Source organism: Rhinatrema bivittatum, chromosome 2 (genome assembly GCF_901001135.1).
Source record: "Rhinatrema bivittatum chromosome 2, aRhiBiv1.1, whole genome shotgun sequence".
Lineage (NCBI taxonomy): Eukaryota > Metazoa > Chordata > Amphibia > Gymnophiona > Rhinatrematidae > Rhinatrema > Rhinatrema bivittatum.
Window position 1 is genome coordinate 742,256,105 of NC_042616.1, and position 19,120 is coordinate 742,275,224.

General features: G+C 44.1%; 1 protein-coding gene across 1 annotated transcript in view; it reads right to left on the reverse strand.

Moving 5' to 3' along the window:
- CSMD3 (CUB and Sushi multiple domains 3) overlaps positions 1-19,120 on the reverse strand; it is a 3,551,396-nt gene that overhangs the window by 771,619 nt on the left and 2,760,657 nt on the right. Inside the window, 1 exon segment of the mRNA XM_029591914.1 lies at positions 18,295-18,399. Within this exon segment, the coding sequence (XP_029447774.1) occupies positions 18,295-18,399 (105 nt within the window).

Sequence of the window (19,120 nt, forward strand, 5' to 3'; positions counted from 1 at the left end):
TGTCTCTTTGTGAGTTATCACCCCAATGTGTAAAAGATCAGGGGTGTTCTTCATGCACATGGAGCAAGCTTGAGATAAAACAGGTCAGTCCCAGCCATGAAAGCTGACCTTTGACCAACATTTTGCTACAGTTTTTTAATGACCTCTTTGCACTGAAAAGGGAAAGGAATCTATTTCTTGGTCACCCCTGCCTGTCCTGACTTAACACATTACCTGTTTTGTGCCCCCAACATGTCTCCCACCTCCCTCCACAGCACTTGGTAGTGACTCCTTGCTTGTGAAGGGTTTCCTTCCCCTTCTCCTGCTGCAGTCATGCTAATCGTTGAACTTTATAGTACATCCTACATGACGATATTAAAAATATCTAGGACAATGTTAAACAGATGTATGCTAGATAAGTGTATGCTTGCTATAGTGTTGTCTTTATGTGCATATATTTGAAGCATTGTAAAAAGTGCACTTGGAAGCTGCAGATGGCTCACAGCCTGAACATTTATCTTGAATCCATAGAATTGTGAGCAGTGGTACAGGCCACTGTGCTGACTCCTCTGGACTATTGCAATGCCTTACTATTACAGGTTCATCAAGAATGACAATAATGCAATTGCAGTTGGTCTAGAATGCATCGGCTTGTTTGATTACTGGGATTTCAGTCAGGCACCATGTGTGACCGCTTTGATGCATTTGCACTGGTTACCATTACCAATCCAATGGTGAATTGAATTCAAGGTGTTGATTAATTTATAGTGCATTGAATTGGTTGGTACCAGAGTGTTTTTCTGCATTGCTGACCAAAAATCTACAATCCTGAGTATTGTGATCTTCTGATAAAAATCTTTTACAAGTTCCATCTATAAAATATATCTGGCTGTCACAATACAGAAAGGGCATGTTCAGAGTCACAATATCAATAATATAGAATCCCTTACTGGAGAAGATTAAGAATGAGACAGTTCTGCTGTGATTTAGGGAGCAGCTAAAAGCATACTTGTTTAGGGAAAAATTTAGGGGTAGATTATATAATGTGCATCCATGTGTGCATGCTTCCCAGCGCGCACACATGGATGCACCGATATTATAACCTGCGCGAACCAGCGCATGCATGTTAAAAAATCCAAGGGCCCTGCACGCATATGTGCGAGCAGCGCATGCAAAGGGGAGAGAATTAATGCAAACTCCACGTGGTGATGTATTCGGGCCTTCTCCAGTTCCCTCCCAGTCCATTCCAATTAAGGAGCAGACTGGGAAGGAGCTTCTCTACCCCTCTGAAAATCTACCCGTTAATAAGATTTGCTGACTTTATAGTATTATGGTGTTATATTTTAAGTGATGTATATATTGTATTTATTTATTAAGCGTTTAGATCTGTGTCTTTTAAGTATTGTAATTTGTGTTTGCTTAATTTGTAAACTCCCAAGATTATTGGATTGTGCAGATATAAATGTGTTAAATAAATAAATTACTGTGTCCAGTCAATACATTCCTCAATAGTTCTTGAGGATGAGAGTATGGGCAACCTACTGAACCTTGCAGCCATTTATTCAATTAAAGCTACATTTCAAAAGGCACGCACTTGCGTCCATGTGCACACAGTTCACTGTGTGCGCACATAGACGCACTGATTTTATAACATGCACGCGTCGCCACGTGTATGTTATAAAATATGATACGTGCACATGTGCACCCAATGTTTTATTGGGACGCGCATGTGTGTGCAGGTCTCGACTTGAGCATGCAGGAGGAGTGGTTTCAAAAAAATACACATGGCGATGCGATTGGCCCATTCTCAGTTCCCTTCCGGTCCGCTCCAATTAAGGAGTGGATTGGGAGAATTGGAGCGGACCGGGAGAGAACTTCCCAAACACCCTACCTACTCTGCATCTCTTTTCCCCTGTCTTCCATGACCCCTAAACCTACCCTAAATATTATTTTTTTTGTTGTTGCAGTACTTACTTCCTCTTCGGAAGAGAAGTAAGTTCCATGCACCAGCCAGCTGCCGGCATGTGCTTCCCCAGGACAGCATCTATTGGTGCTGTCCCATCCCAGTCCCTGGCCCACCCCTTTTGGCTTTGCTGGCACTTCTGAGCATGCCGGCAGATATACACATGGCCGGGCTGTTTCTAAAATGTACTCAGCGTGCATATAGCCTCGCCATGTGCGGATCTGCTGGAATTTGCGTGCACCGGTGATTAAAAATGTACCTATTAATTTCTAATTCTTTCAATGGCCTAATGTGATCTTTTCTCACTTCATGCTCTCTGGGGAAAATGTAGATCCAAATAATGTGTGCTGCTAGGAAAAACCCAGTAACTGAGAAACAATCTCTTTGAGTGTCTTGGATGAACTCCTTGCTGTGCATAGATGCTATACATAGATGCTATACAGTAAAATTAAAATTTGATTCCCCACTTTTTATTGATTGACACCAAGGCAGCTTACAATAAAAAAATAATAATAATACAAAAAACAGCGAAAAAGTCACAACATGCAAGGTAATGATTTAAAACATAAATAAAGTATGTACAATATAAAGGAATAAATTAACAATAAATAATAAATCTGAACTAAACTGTTCTCTGTCATAAACCCCCAAGCAAAGGATCAGGGAAGAGACTGTGACCTATTTTTCTGGTGCATTAATAGCATTTACAGGTCCCACTGAATCTCAATGTAGTAATACAACAACAACTTTCTATTCCAAATTTTCATTTATTTTCCTTATCCCAATGAACTGTATAGACTGGGGTCACATAATCACATTTGAGCATATTTAAATAATTCAGTAGAGTAATAGAGATGTGGGCAAGTTTGTTTGCATCTTGTCCTTATTGTAGGGCAATATCACAGCGTGAGCATGCTCAGTGTGATTCCTCTGGCCCATTCTAGATGTCAGTGATGTCATCAAAGTGACTCTATATCAGGAAAGGGATAACAAATTGCATGCATATTGTAATGAAGCTGAAAATATATTGTACATTTTTGATTGGGGTTTGACTTAAAAGCCTAAAGAAAGATTGTTGTTTGCCTTTACAGAGCCATAGGGCCTCTAGAGCACATGTTTTAACTTTTTAATATAGAATGTGATTATTATTTACTGAAAACAACAAATATATATCTGCCAAAAATGCTCTGGATTTGAGTGAATCAAGCCTTTGTTGACTCAGCCACCTTATTGAAAAATATATATATGTTGTTACTAGGCACATTTTTAATACAGAAGCTCCATTTAGTGAAAACTGTATTCTTATTAGCTGATGCCAAAATACAATTTATATACTTGAGATGTTCAAAATTTGAAAGAACAAAAGAACAGTTGGCACTCACAAATTACTTTCTAACGTGTATGTCTTGTGAAATGCCATATAAAAACCTATTTCACAATGTTAAATTACCTTGAATATGTTATACATCAAACTCTACATTTAAGCCTCAGTGAAAATTGATGGCTTGAACATTCAAACATTGCAGATTTTGCAGTTTCCAAATGACAAGGGGGTTAGAAAAATGAAGCTACTATCAAATGATCTGACAGTTTCTAAATACATGGCTACAAGAGAAATATTTTTTTTAGATCTTTCGGGTAATAAAATCCAGAATTGTCAATAAAAAGGGAAACATTATTTAAAATGAAGGCAGCCTGGGTATCCAAATAGTCTATAACTATGCTGGAAATCAGAGATCTTTACCATTTGATCAACAGATATGTAAGAATATTTGCTGCTATAGTTCATTAATGTGTATTAAATGCAAAACTGGCATTTAGCTTGTGTTTAAAACATGTTCTTATGTTACTGGTGATACACATTTTTATGTTGTTGATCTTGTGTAAAAAAATAGGAACAGCACCTGACAAAAATGAATTAATCTTGCTGTATGCAAATGAAGTAAAGCAGCTCATTCATATTCCTGGTACCTGAAAACTAGAAGATTGCAGGGGGGTTCGGGAAACAAAAGATCGGTGTGCCTAAAGCTGTTCTTACTGCCCATATAGACAGTCATGGCTTAATAGTAAAGAGCCAATATGTATTTAACAAAGGAACCTCTTGCCATACCAATCTATTAGAATGCATTAAAGTTGTTAACAATCATGGATAAGGATTAGCTGGTTGATATCTGAATTTTCAGAAGGCATTTGACAAAGTCCCTCATGAGAGACACTTCTGAAAATTAAAAAGACATGGGATAGGAGATGATGTCCTACTACTTCAGATCAGATCTTGGCTTTTCCGCCAAGCCTTCTCAGATACCCATGACACACAATAGTCGACAGAACTTCCTTTAGGAGCAATGGATTTCCATATTACCCCTAAGCCCAGAATAAGAGCCTCCTGACTGCTCTGTTTATACTAATAATTTCTCCGCTATCTCTAGCCTTTCCTTCCTTCCAGCAGTCTATGCCTCCAAGTTTAATTTCCCTGTTAAATGTAACTTTGCTTTTTCACGTTCAACCTTTTGTTTTGGTTACTGTTCTTGGTTCAGTTCCCCTATTCGATGTGAACCGACCTGATATGGTCTCTACCATGAAGGTCGGTATAGAAAAGTGTTAAATAAATAAATAAATAAATCCCAAGCTGAAGTAAGTTGTGCATGCCAGCTGGCTGCTGGTGTGCAAGTCTTTGGGACAGCATTCAATAGTGCTGTCTCGGCTCGCCTCTTTGAAGAGACCCGACACTTGTGCATGTACCAGGGTTTACTTGCATGGCTGGGCTTCTTTGAAAATTTGTGTGGCGCACGCAAGGCCCGGCCATACATGTAAACCCTGGATTTTGCATGCACAGGCCTTTTAAAATCTAACCCAGAATGGGAAGAGATGCAGCAAGTGTTATGCATGCCGCCCGCAGCAGACCCACGGCGCGGCCCTCTCACCTTCTTATACAGACTCCAGCTCCTGGTTCCTGTTCACTGGCAGCGGTGGACTGCCAGCTTCGAACTCAGGTTGCCTCTGGTGCCTCCTGCTCTGCCATGGTCCCCAGTGTTGCCAGCCAAGATGTCCTTGCTCGTCAGGCCTCTCCACGTGGCCTGTGGACAGACGCCACCATCGGCGCTGCACCCCTCCCTAGGCGCACACGCACGCATCGCTAGTTCTTTTAAAGGGCCCGCAGTGGGAACCTGGCCATGGCCCCAGATGCTGACGTCAGACTCTTCAGTGTGTATATAAGCTCATACCTCATGCCATAGCATTGCCTTTGCAACAGATCTCCTCATACTCCGAGTACTCGTTGCTGATAGAGAATCCTCTCTACTTTGTGTTCCAGTTTCCTGTGGTTCCCGGTTCCTGTCTTCTCTATGTGTTGGACTGACTCTTTGGATTTTGACTCTGCTTTGTTTGACTATGCTTCAGCTTATCTCCAGCCCCAGATCTCTGCTACGCCTGACTATCCTTCAGCCTATCCCCAGTCCCGGACCTCTTCTATGCCTGACTACTCTTCAGCCTATCTCCAGCCATGTAGTCAGCCATGCTTGACTACGTCTGCCTTCTCCGTGCCCTGACCACTGCCTTGTAGGGATGTGCAGACAAAAAGTTTATGTTCATAAGTCCATAAGTCGAAAGGGGGGGGTCAATTTCGGTCAATATGGACATTAGCCCCCCCGCTCCCTAATTCCTAACCTCCCTCCTCCCTTCTCCCCCCCCCACCCCTTTTTCCTTCCCACCCCCTAACCACCCCTTTCCATCTTGCCTAACAATTAGCTTTCTACTATGCTTCCCGGAAAGCAAATTTATCAAGACAGCTTACTGTAAATAAGAACATTTTTACTCACAAACGTGTATATATTCCTCGACAACCATTGTATATACAAATGTATTCCTCCTACAAATGTTGATATCAATCATATCTAGCAGAATCTCCCTGCCCCTCTTCTGACTAACCACTATCATGTATCCCACTTAGTTAATTATTACTTGTATAACTTCCATATTATTCGTATGTTATTGTTTTTGTTATTATTGTTATTTCTACTATTCCTATTATAATCATGTGACAAATGTAAAGCCTGTTGCTAAGTTCTGTTCTCTGTAAACCGATGAGATGTTCCCAACGTTCGTCGGTATATAAAAGATATTAAATAAAAAAATAAAAAAATATGTAGAATTCCATAAGTTGAGTCTATGTCCATACGTGCACCGATTCCCTAAATAAAAATTTAAACCCCTCACCCTCCTTAATCCCCCCCCAAGACTTACCAAAACTCCCTGGTGGTCCAGCGGGGAGTCAGAACGCCATTCCTGTATTCCTTTGCGAGGAGCACGTGACGTCGGCGTCACGTCGGAGTGACACGGACGTCACGTGATTCCCCGCGCGTTCACTCCGGGACCCTCGTTGGACCAACGAGGGTCCCGGAGCGAACGCACGGGGAATCACGTGACGTCCGTGTCACTCCGACGTGACGCCGACGTCACGTGCTCCTCGCAAAGGAATACAGGAATGGCGTCCTGACTCCCCGCTGGACCACCAGGGAGTTTTGGTAAGTCTTGGGGGGGGATTAAGGAGGGTGAGGGGTTTAAATTTGTATTTAGGATCAACAATCGCGATTTCCAACGTATTCAACATAGCTATGTTGAATAAGTTGGAAATCCGATTGTTTTCGCCTCATCACTTTTTTAAGTTAAAAAAAAAAAAAGTTGCGTTTTACATATGCGTTCAAAACGAATGCACACCCCTACTGCCTTGATTGACCACACCTGCCTTCTCCATGCCCTGCCTACTGCCTTGATTGACTATGCCTGCCTTCTCCATGCCCTGACTATTGCCTTGATTAACTACGCTACAGACCTCTCCTACATTGCTTGCCACGACCTCCACTTGCCGCCGGCTCTGATCCCAGCCTGTCAGTGATGCCTCCTTTCACCTATTCTCTGGACGTGGACTCACAAGGCTTTAGCCTTTCTTTGCTTGAGCACCTCCAGTTACCTTCCGTTCCTTTGGCGCCTGAGTTTCTATACCGAACCCAGTCCAGGGTAGGACTACATTGCTGTCTCTGGGCTGAACCACTTCTCTTTACTACTAACCTTGAGGCCCACCTAAGTCCTGCTGGCCCAAAGGCTCAACCTGAGGGGAATGAGGGCTGGTATAGGTGAAGCTCCAGCAGCCTCTAACTTCAGCCCACTCCACATGCCGACGGTGGGGACCCATAGGTCCCTACCTATGGGTTACGTCAACCCGACCTCGGCCCAATGGTCCACCTCCGACGCAATAGTAAGAGCTTACAAGACTGGAGGATTCACATCAAAATGGCAGATAAAATTTAATGTGGACAAGTGCAAAGTGATGCATAAAGGGAAAAATAATTTTAATTGTAGGCATACAATGATGGATTCCCTATTAAGACTCACCTCCCAAGAAAGAGATTTAGGGGCCATTGTGGACAAAACATGAAATCCTCAGCTCACTGTACAGTAACAATTAAAAAAAAAAGCCATAGGTATGTGCAATCATTTAAAACAAATGGGTAAAATGCAACAAATTAATCTCTTTTTTATTTCATTTATGGACTCTGGAATTGAGTGATGGGTTCCCATGAATTTAAACACACATTTTTGTCTCATTAATTTACTTTTCCCATTTAAGTCTCATGCTGTCCCTAGCAAAGAAATGGTAACTATAATAACCAACTTTTCCCTGTATGATATCACAGCCTCCTGGGAGCCAAGTTGGGGCAAGTTGGAAAGGGAACCAGAGGACAAATCACACAGCAAAGCATTTCTTAAAACTTACCTATAGCTGCATTTTGTCTCAAAAGATGCTAATATCCTCCCACAGCACAAGAAAGTCTTCATTTATTCTCTGGAAGCTTGCACAAAAGCATTTCTTTTACAGAACCCATCTCAGAATTTAAAAAAAAAGATTTTCAGGAATAGACTTTGGCACTAGTAAAGGGCTTTCTCTGATCTTCTCTGATGTAGTCACCAGCAGGTAAAAACATAAGAACATAAGAAATTGCCATGCTAGATCAGACCAAGGGTCCATCAAGCCCAGCATCCTGTTTCCAACAGAGGCCAAACCAGGCCACAAGAACCTGGCAATTACCTAAACAATAAGAAGACCCCATGCTACTGATGCAATTAATAGCAGTGGCTATTCCTTAAGTAAACTTGATTAATAGCTGTTAATGGATTTCTCCTCCAAGAACTTATCCAAACCTTTTTTGAACCCAGCTACACTAATTGCACTAACCACATCCACTGGCAACAAATTCCAGAGCTTTATTGTGCATTGAGTGAAAAAGAATTTTCTCCGATTAGTCTTAAATGTGCTAATTGCTAACTTCATGGAATGCCCCCTAGTCCTTCTATTATTCAAAAGTGTAAATAACAGATTCATATCTACTCATTCAAGACCTCTCATGATCTGAAAGGCCTCTATCATATCCCCCCTCAGCTGTCTCTTCTTCAAGCTGAACAGCCCTAACCTCTTCAGCCGTTCCTCATAGGGGAGCTGTTCCATCCCCTTTATCATTTTGGTTGCTCTTCTCTGTACCTTCCCCATCACAACTATATCATTTTTGAGATGCGTTGACCAGAATTGTACACAGAATTCAAGGTGCGGTCTCACCATGAAGCGATATAGAGGCATTATGACATTTTCCGTTTTATTAACCACTGTGATAGAAGAAAGACAGAAGCAATAGCACTGATTTTCATGTTCACTGGGGGCAGGGTAGGAATGGAGTGGAGATTGAAGCAGTGCCAGTGATTTTTTTTTTTTTGTGCCTCTGTCTGACATAGCAAAGTGCAGTGCAGTGAGGTTAGTAGACAGCTAAGCTGCCAGCTTTCTTGATTTGGTTTCTCATAGTTTTTGTCTGTGTACAAAAGGAGTCAATCAGCAGAGCTGTGTGTGTATACATGTGTCTATGAGTGTGCGTGTGTGTGTGTGTATATGTGACACACTAAAGTGGCAATCTGAGGGGTGGTACAGTATCAATAAATACCTTTGTAATATTAAAAAACCCAGTAAGCACTTCAAATTCTATCATGCAACTTTGATGTAAGGGCAGAGGATTTGCTGTAGAACTAGTTAACCTTGTAATAGCTTCGAGAAAAAAGGCAGTACTGATCTTAAACTGAAAAGAGACCTTTTTAGCCACAGAATGCCAGCAGTAGAAGCCAGCTCAGGCCAAAAGAAAATTAAATTTGGAGAATATGTGCCACCATTACCAATTCCTCTCCCTCTTGTTATGGAACAGGGTCGAAAGGCAGGAGAGCAATCCAAGACTGACACTAAGAAGGCAGGGGCATGGACAGGGGAAGAAGATATGCAACAGTCAAAACCAGTTGTATACTCTCAAAGATTACTGCTTCTCAGTTAATGGCGGCAATATTTTCAGCAATTTATTCTGAGGAGGAATCTTGTCTGACATTCCATGATTAAGAAATTGAAAAGCTAGTAGGTGAAGAAAATTTTGGAGATTTTATCAGTAGCACCTTAACTTCAAGTCAGTTGATGGGTGAAATAGATGATTCTCATGGTTTTCAGAGCAACCTTCAGGAAAAGCAGGCGGTGTGAGTAGGCCCTGGCATTTTTCTTTATGGTCCAGGCCGTGAGGATGCAGAGAAGAGATTATGAAAGTCATCCCTGATCTGGAATCACTTTACAGTGATGGAGGTCCTGGGTTTTGTTCAGTGTGTTCACTGCAGTAAGACCATCAGTCAAGGAAAGATACAGGGGCATCTGAAAAAAGCTGCTATGGAGCAGCAAGTACAGAATCACCACTCACTAGCATTGTCAGTACTAGCTTGGGGACTCCCTTTGCCACTCCATGTGAAAGTAAGAGGAAAAGAGTTGAAAAAGAAGACTTTCCCCCAAACGGATCCCACAGCCCCATCCACAATCAGGTGGTAGGGAAGTAGCCCCATGCCGTGCATCTGCAGAGGCAACCCACCATAGAGAAAATGGAGTGCTGCTCCATATCCCTATCCTAGAACAAGAGGCAGGTTGCATCAAAAGTAGCAATGATGTGCATCAGGAAATGATTGCCTTAGATGACCATCCCTTGCAAGTGGTGGGGAATGTGGCTTTTAAATGTCTGCTGATCCTGTTAGTCCCCAATTACATAGTATCCACCTGGACTACATTTAAGAGGAAAGTTATCCCTACCCTGTATAACCAGAACTGCAGTCACATGCAGGAATATTTGGCTAAGGCTAGGAGAGTAGCAAGATTTCACTTGAAACAATTATATCTAGACCAATACAAACATCAGGAACACTTAACTCTCCCTGACGGTACAATGATGGGACCTGGCTGAGGCAGAGACAGGCAGCAGCTCTAGCAGGAATAAAGTATCAATGTGCAGGTGGCCTATGCTGCACACCCAGGTGATGGATAGCTGTCATACTTCATGCAATATTCTATTAGCAATAGGGAAGATGCTGGACAGTTGGCAGCTAGGCAGGAGTCTTGAGGAAGGATTCTTAATGATATTCAGTGGTGCAAATATGATAAAGGCAGTCATAGATGGGGGGCTTTTGGAGAACAGTTGCTTTGCACACTTGTTGCACTTGGCAATGAGGCATGCCCTAGGCCCGGAGTCCAAGGAATATGGGAATCCAAGATTTGATTGAGTGGTGCAGGAAAATAGAGGGGCCTTATAGCTGAAATGTGTGTGTGTGGGGGGGGGGGGAGGGGGGAGGCTAGCTTCTCCATGAGAAGCAGGAACAATTCAGGATGCATCTGCAATTCCACCTATACGATACTCCAGAGGTTAGTATAGCAGCAGAAATCCCTTCATGATCTGTCTCTGGAAATAGAAATAAGTATGAATCACCCCCATGGGGTATCATGATTGGGTAATGATGAGGCAGCTTATATAAATCCTTGTAGAAAATATTCTAGAGGAAATGTTAGAGGGTTTCCATTAGGGATGTGAATCGTTTTAGGACGATTAAAATTATCGTCCGATAATTTTAATATCGTCTTAAACCGTTATGGAACACAATACAATAGAGATTCTAACGATTTATCGTTATAAATCGTTAGAATCGTGAGCCGGCACACTAAAACCCCCTAAACCCACCCCCGACCCTTTAAATTAAATCCCCCACCCTCCCGAACCCCCCCCCAAATGAGTTAAATAACCTGCGGGTCCAGCAGCGGTCCGGAACGGCAGCGGTCCGGAACGGGCTCCTGCTCCTCAATCTTGTTGTCTTCAGCCGGCGCCATTTTCCAAAATGGCGGCGAAAAATGGCGGCGGCCATAGACGAACACGATTGGACGGCAGGAGGTCCTTCCGGACCCCCGCTGGACTTTTGGCAAGTCTCGTGGGGGTCAGGAGGCCCCCCACAAGCTGGCCAAAAGTTCCTGGAGGTCCAGCGGGGGTCAGGGAGCGATTTCCCGCCGCGAATCGTTTTCGTACGGAAAATGGCGCCGGCAGGAGATCGACTGCAGGAGGTCGTTCAGCGAGGCGCCGGAACCCTCGCTGAACGACCTCCTGCAGTCGATCTTCTGCCGGCGCCATTTTCCGTACGAAAACGATTCGCGGCGGGAAATCGCTCCCTGACCCCCGCTGGACCTCCAGGAACTTTTGGCCAGCTTGTGGGGGGCCTCCTGACCCCCACGAGACTTGCCAAATGTCCAGCGGGGGTCCGGAAGGACCTCCTGCCGTCCAATCGTGTTCGTCTATGGCCGCCGCCATTTTTCGCCGCCATTTTGGAAAATGGCGCCGGCTGAAGACAACAAGATTGAGGAGCAGGAGCCTGTTCCGGACCGCTGCCGTTCCGGATCGCCGCTGGACCCGCAGGTTATTTAAGTCATTTGGGGGGGGTTCGGGAGGGTGGGGGATTTAATTTAAAGGGTCGGGGGTGGGTTTTAGGGGGTTTTAATGTGCCGGTTTTGCGATTTTTCGATTTTTAGATTTTTCACGATTTTTCACGATATTTTACCCCCCCAAACGGCAACAATACGATTCCCTCCCCCTCCCAGCCGAAATCGATCGTTAAGACGATCGAGGACACGATTCACATCCCTAGTTTCCATGAGCAAGAGGAAATGGAAGCAGAGGTTTTGCAGTGTGCGGACTCTGCAGCAGCAGATGCAAGTGAGACTGAAATATCTGAGACAAAGCCTTACAGTAATAGGGTTACAGACATGATAGCCACATTCTTGTAGCTACGTATGAAGGTACATACTTGATCATATTCAGGATTCTCTCACATAGCATGTTTAAGGTAGATATACAGCAGGAACAGCATCACAGAGCACTGAGAGCAGCAATTGGCTGAATTAGAAAAATGCTTCAATCTGATACGTTGGCATTCTGGCCCCCTTGCCAACCTCTCTGACCCACTCTATGACAGGGCTGTGAGGTCACTTATGACTCACAGGAAAGGGCTGGTTGTTGCTATGGATATTCCCACTTGGCCTTCTCCTATTTCAAATGGCCACTAAGAAAGCACTGCGAACCAAAAGAATGAAACTAATGTGATATGTTTAATTTGTGGGGGATTGCCATGCGTTTCTCGAACCCATGAATCAAACAAACAGGGACCTATTCATTGCGGATTGCACATTCGTTGAAAATGAATGCACATCCCTACTGCATGATGCAACAAGGCCAGCCCTATAAGAACCTCCCTTGCATGATATTCCCTGCCTCAGCATGGAGTCTCTTCTCTATCTTTGGCCATTTGTTCTTGTGCTTTTGGCTGTATAACCGTGCCTTTGTTCTGTGCACAGCTCCAACCTTATTTAGGCCATTTAGCCTGTCTGCCCTGCCTTGCCTTGTCTTTTTTGGACTTAGCCTGTCTGCCTGTATACTGTGACTTCTCCTGTCCTGGCCTGGCTCTCTGGTGACCTCCCTTGTCTATGTGTTTCCCAGTTATGTTCCTGTTCCTTGTGGGCTTCCAAGTTGTACTTCTGTTCCCTGTGGGCCTCCTAGTGAACCTCCTGCTCCTCATGAGCCTCCCAGGGGCACTTCCGCTCCCCATGGGTCTCCCTGTGACCTCAGTAGTCCTCCTGTTTTCTATAGATCTCCCTGGGTCCCTCCTGTTTCCTCTCTATATCAACAAGTGGCCTACTTCTTCTGTGTGTTCCTTGCCCTGTTTTTGTTCTTTCTTTGTCCGCCCTATCTTGCTGGCGCACTCTTGTTCCCGAGTATGGTGTCATGCCTTCACACGTTGTCACCTCTGAAATGGATGTCAGAGTTTATTTTGTGATGGCACAAGCTAGCAGAAGAATTTCCAAGCTGAGTCATGAGCTTTCAGATCTTTTCAGGTTTGAGACCCTTTCTTGTCCGCATGGCTGCCATAACTTGTGGTCAATATAGTGTAGTTGCTGTCCTATAGGATACTTGGCACAGACATAATTGATGGTAGATGACGAACAGGCCAGGAACAGCAAAATTGGGTCTCGGTAGATAACCAAAGTGCTGGAGGTAATCTGAAAGCAACAATGTCCTAACAGATGTGTGTGTCTGGGTAAGTGATGTGCTCTGTTAGCCTCTGACTCTATCTTTGTCTGGAGGTAACGTTGGGCTAATGGTTCTCTTCCTTACCACTACAATGCATACACCAAAGCATGCACTGTGTGTATACCCAATCATCACACACTGTCTTTGGACACAAGCAATTCTGTGCTTCCACTTTTTTTTTTTTGCAATGGATGCAACAGTTATGCTAATGTGTAAGATGGGAGAAAATGGCCTCATATATTGTTACCAAACATTCCATCTTTGCCTGACATTGTTTACTCATTCAGTCGAGAGGGTGTGTGTGTGAAGCATCAAAGCTCAGATATTCTGTCCCACTTGGCTGCATGAGTAGATATCTGCCTGTAGTATACTCCTCCCCCCCCCCCTAGCACCTGAGGTTCTCCCACCCACTATCCGGAGTGGGACCTTTTGTGTTGTTATCGGGTTGGGGGTGCCTGTTTGTAAAAGCTTCAACTGCTGGGGAGGCTATGGTGTTTGAGGAGGGGAGATTTTGAAGATTTAAAATGATTTGGAGGATACAGGGATGGGAGAAACGGGGAGGGAAAATGGCACCCTCATGCCTGGTACTTTCAGGTTCACCTGATTAATGTGTTGGGGGAGGGGTCTGTTTAGAGCTGGTGGTAGGGGGGGAGGTAACAGGAGGCTTGCCAGGAACCCCAATTTAAATAGTGTCTTTTTTTCCTAGACAGAGGTCTTATCTGTTAAAAATATCCTGATAACTAGACTGTGAGCCTTCAACACAGGGTTCCACATACCGGCAAGGTAGGGGTACAGAAAATCCATCTTATGTAGCTCCATAAAATTTGGATGCATAGATTAGGTGGCACTTTAATCCTGCTGATTACAGGGGACATGTTCTGCTGCTAACTGGAGCCACATTACTCATCTACTAGCCATCCTAATTCTTAGGAACTTCTGTTTACTTGTAGCCTGCTAGAAGACCATGTCAACTGATGTGTGACCACTGCAGATGAATCACAAACATGTGCAAGAAAGAGATTCTCCATTACCCAAGAGCAGACAGTGTTGAGACCTGCTGTTACTTGGACAGACTGGCTACCACCCCTGCACTGCCTTGGGTTGGTGATCTGAACATACATTTTAAGGCTGATCACATCACCTAACACACCACAAGATTTACATGTACACTATATACTCTTCTTGCCTGGTACCTGCAGCTGTACATTTCTTCTCCCTAGAGATGAACAAGACCTAGTGCTTTATTCATTTATGTGTTTGTTTGAAAAGACACAACCAGAGAGTAAAGTTTCAAAGCATGTGACCACGTTATTAAACAACTATAGTCACCTTATTCAAAGAAAGTCGATATCTTTGCTAATCACATTCTTCAAGGACAAGATATCAAATAGAACATGACATTGTAACTGTAATGACCAGCACATTTAGTGGAGACATATATATACAATGTTAGAAATGTCAACATGACATTTACTGTATTGTGATATTATACTTTAGCAAAATCATGATTATTGCAAAGAACCTAGAAAGCAGAAGTGGCAATCCAACGGAACAGTGCAGCTCTGAGATTAGAAGTGATGCCAGCACAACTAAGTGATGGCAAGAGAAGGCCCAGACAGTCCATGTTGAAGGAGTTCTCTCAAAGGGAGACAACCTAAGGGGCCAAGGCAGTAGAGTTCAAGTAGCAGGCAGCAAGACCAGGACCAGAGAGCATAGCATGGAAGCAGAAGCTCCAGAAGACGATACACCAGCATGGAAGCAGAATCAAGATGAAATGAGATAAGACAGCAGCAGCAGAGCCAGGAGATGAGAAAGGATATGACACAGCAGCAGGATTGTGACTGGAGACTGATTCAAGGAGGCAGGACTATGGGCAGAGAATAGAGGAAGGATTAACAAGCGAGCAGCAGGACAACACAGAAGGATTGTAGACCAACCCCATCAGCAAGCTGGCACAGGATCTCTGTAGACAGGATGGGCCCAGAATTCTTCTTCCAAGAATGTAGTTAGGACGGGTCCAACAGTCTTCCTCCATCTAGCTGGCACAGGATCTCTGTAGTCAGGATATGCCTGGCTTGTTGGACAAGTCATCTTTGAGTGAAATTTGTTACCCTTTACCATCAACAACTTGGTGGCCTCATGGCCCCTTTCCTCACCTGGACTATTAGTTGGTTGGGGGTGACATAACTTTGGAGGGCCTACCCCTGGGCTGATCTGAGAACCAGGGACTGCTGTGTGAAATTGACTCGTGGGAGGATGGGGATGGCACAAATGGAGGTTTTGGCAATATAAGAATTAGTTGCATGATGGCAGATGTCAAGTTGTTGATGGAAGCTGCCATGGTGGTAAGGCTCTGCATAAGGACTACTAAGTGTAACTGCATGGCATTGGTGTTCCTGATGTAAGCCTTCCTCAACCACACTGGTGCTGCCCATATATAGTGCAGCTGGAGCCTATATCTCCTCTCACTGTGGTCCAGTATTTTGTGGACCAGCTGATGTGCTGGTGCTGCAGTGGGAGACTGAGGCACTGTCTGCGGGTCCATAATTGCATATCTGGGTTGGTGGCCTAATCAGACTGGGTATCTGTTGCATCAGGCTGTGGCATGGGCATGCTGCAGCAGGTGGGGACTGGGCAGCTTGGTCCCATGGCATCAGGATGGAGAGTGTTTGATTCATGACTGGTTGGAAGGGTTAACCAAGGGATAGAAGCAGCTGGTGCTCTTCTGGTGGCTGCTTTTGCAGCTGCACCTCATACTCTTCTTCTTCGCTCCATTGTAACCAACTGTCCAATTACAAGGTTGCAGTTTGAGCTGCTGCTGCTGCTGCACTGTTGGTCCCTGGGGCTGCACTGTTGTTTGCGGGGGCCTCACAGCTGGGACCAGCAGTTTCCTGGGTAAGAGCTATGGAAACAAAGAAGAAAACTAAGAATGCTAAGAAGTGCTAATATAATGTTTGGCATAAGATATGCACTTTGCATAAATCAATCAATCTTTCAATGTGAGCATCTTATGCCAAAATATGTGGAACTCTGTAGCAGACATTACTTTTTCAGGTGAGGTGAACTTACTGGCCCTGGCTCACGTCATGTCCAGAGTCTCTTCCATCCCTCAATTGTGTCTGGTCCCAGCTGTTCAATCAGGCTCTGCTCCACAGGGATTGGTATGAGGGGGCAAGGGGCCCCTCCTCTCATCTGTCACAGGTATTTGTTATGGCTTACCACCTTGGTCTTGAGCTGGCCATTTATGTCACAGTATTGGGGGGGCAATCTGATCTCCAGTCCTTATTCCACTGCACCAGGATGTGCCCTGGGTGATGGTGAGCCAGATCTGTCCCTTGGCTGCCCTGGATGTCTTCACCGAATGGTTCCCTAAGAGCATGCTATAGTTCTTGAGGACCCAGCAATCAGCATCTCATTGTCCTCAAAACTGAACTCTTGTGTGTGAAGACGAATCCGCACTGCTGCCTGGTTGTCAGATGATTGGGTTGCCACTTAAGCTTCCAGATAAATGTTACTATCCTCTCTCTCGCTCCCATTTCCCGCTCCCTTCCCCCTGCACCTGCCCAACCAACTGCCCCCCCCCCACCTACTCTGTCTATCCCTAGCCTGCCATCCTTCTCCTGCCACACACATCTGCCTATCCCCTGCCCCTTCCCACCACCACCTATCCCTTCCCTCCTCCTATCTCTACTCCTATCTCTGTCCCTACTCCTCCTACTCCTTCGATTCCTGCCCTCCTCCTCTTCCTTCCTTCCTCTTATCTCCTCTCTCCCCATGCCTCTCACACTCCATCTTCCTCATCCACTCCTCATCAACTCCTCATCACCATCACTCCTCACCATCACCACCACCACCACACAAAGACAAACTGACAAACTTGACAAACAAACAAAACTTGCAGATGCAGATAAAGAAAAGAGGCAAAGTTTAAGGTAAACAGATAGGAGCAGAAGACAGGACAACACACTCAGAAATCATTAGCTAAACTCTTACTCCAACCACTATCCAAGAACTTGCCTCCTCTCCTCTCTCTCCCATGCCTAACATATGCTCAAAGAGGTAGCTGCAGGAAGCCAGTATTTATAAACAAAGAAAATAATGCACGACACATAAAATGACATGTGATGCAATAACACATTGCTCATTGCGCTACTTACCTACACGATGCAGTATTTTATAAATTTCCCTAACCGTGCCCTTTTTTTAAATCTCAGATGCTAATGTGCCATATCTCTGCTTTATTTATTGCAGTTTGATAAATCTAGGTCTAAGGGAGCTGGACAAGTAGCTCTTCCCCGAAACACCTCCATTCCACCCATCCCTTAACCAGGTAACTACTTAGCCAGACAATTATGCAGCTGTTGAACATGGCCGGATATTTAAATGCCTCCACTTAGCCAGGTAAGTCCCAACTTACTGTCTCTAACTAAGGGCTGGATTCATCATTCTTCGCAGAATGATGAATCCAGCAAAAAAGGGGGCGGGGCGAAGGGGGCGGGCCTGCGAAAGGCCGCAGCCGTTCACCCCCCGGCAGTGCAATTTCGCTGGCCGCAGCCTTTCAAGTGAATAGCGCCACCATAAAAGGTGGTGCTATTCACCACGCTACTGCCAGGGATAATGTTCCTCACATTATCACTGGCAGCGGTACCACGGCCGACTACTCCCCCTCTCCGCCCCGACTCCTCCCCTCCTCCTAATTTGAATTATATTGCATGCGAAAGGCCCTAACGCAGCAATAAAGCTTTAGTAAATAACCCCCTAAGTGGCACTGAATATTGAGCCCTATGTGTCTTGGCCCCTAGGTTTGCAAATGAGGCCCATCATTTTCATATAACTGAATAATCATACCAGTCTATAATACTTAAATTTTACATACTATTAATACTTTACCTGTGTACTCAAGATGAAAACCAGCAGCTGACACACTAATATCAGATTGAAAGTTTAGGAACAAATTGTTAGAAGTGCTGTTGAGGAGTGGTGGAATTGTAGTCCCTGAAATAACAAAAATAATAACCCCCAGTCCCACCCAGAAAAAAAAAAGTTAGAACACTTTCAGGGTAAAAGTAAAACAAATAACATAGATAAATCACATATGCATATTTCTATGGTTCAAGCCAGGGCTTCTCAAACCTGTCCCCTAGCCAGTTGGGTTTTCAGGATATCCATAATGTATGTACGTATGTATGTATGTATGTATGTAAGTATTTATTTAGAGATTTTTTATATACCGCGGCACATTCAGAATATCACCTCGGTTTACAATGAACCATAAGTCAGCAACAAGCTTTACAATAAAATAATTATAGAGCAAACGTTTAGGACAAATGTAACAAGCATAACAAAAGATGATTATATAATTGGATAAATATATATTAATTGGGAGTCAGAACATCACCTCGGTTTACAATGAGCAATAAATCAGCAATATGCTTTACAATATAATATTTATAGAGCAATCGTTTAAAACATATGTAACAAGCCTAACAAAAAGATAATTATATATTGGAAAAATATATATTAATTCGGATAAATATACAATAAGTAGATTTATTCTAGAAAACGATCATTGAAGCAAGGGGTTCTCCGGGAAGGTCAAGCGAGATGTTTTCAGCAATTCCATAGGGGAAATGTTGGTTATGGGTATGCTAGTTTGAACAGCCAGGTTTTAAGGTTTTGTTTAAATTTCCTATGGCAGGGCTCCTGGCGCAGGTTA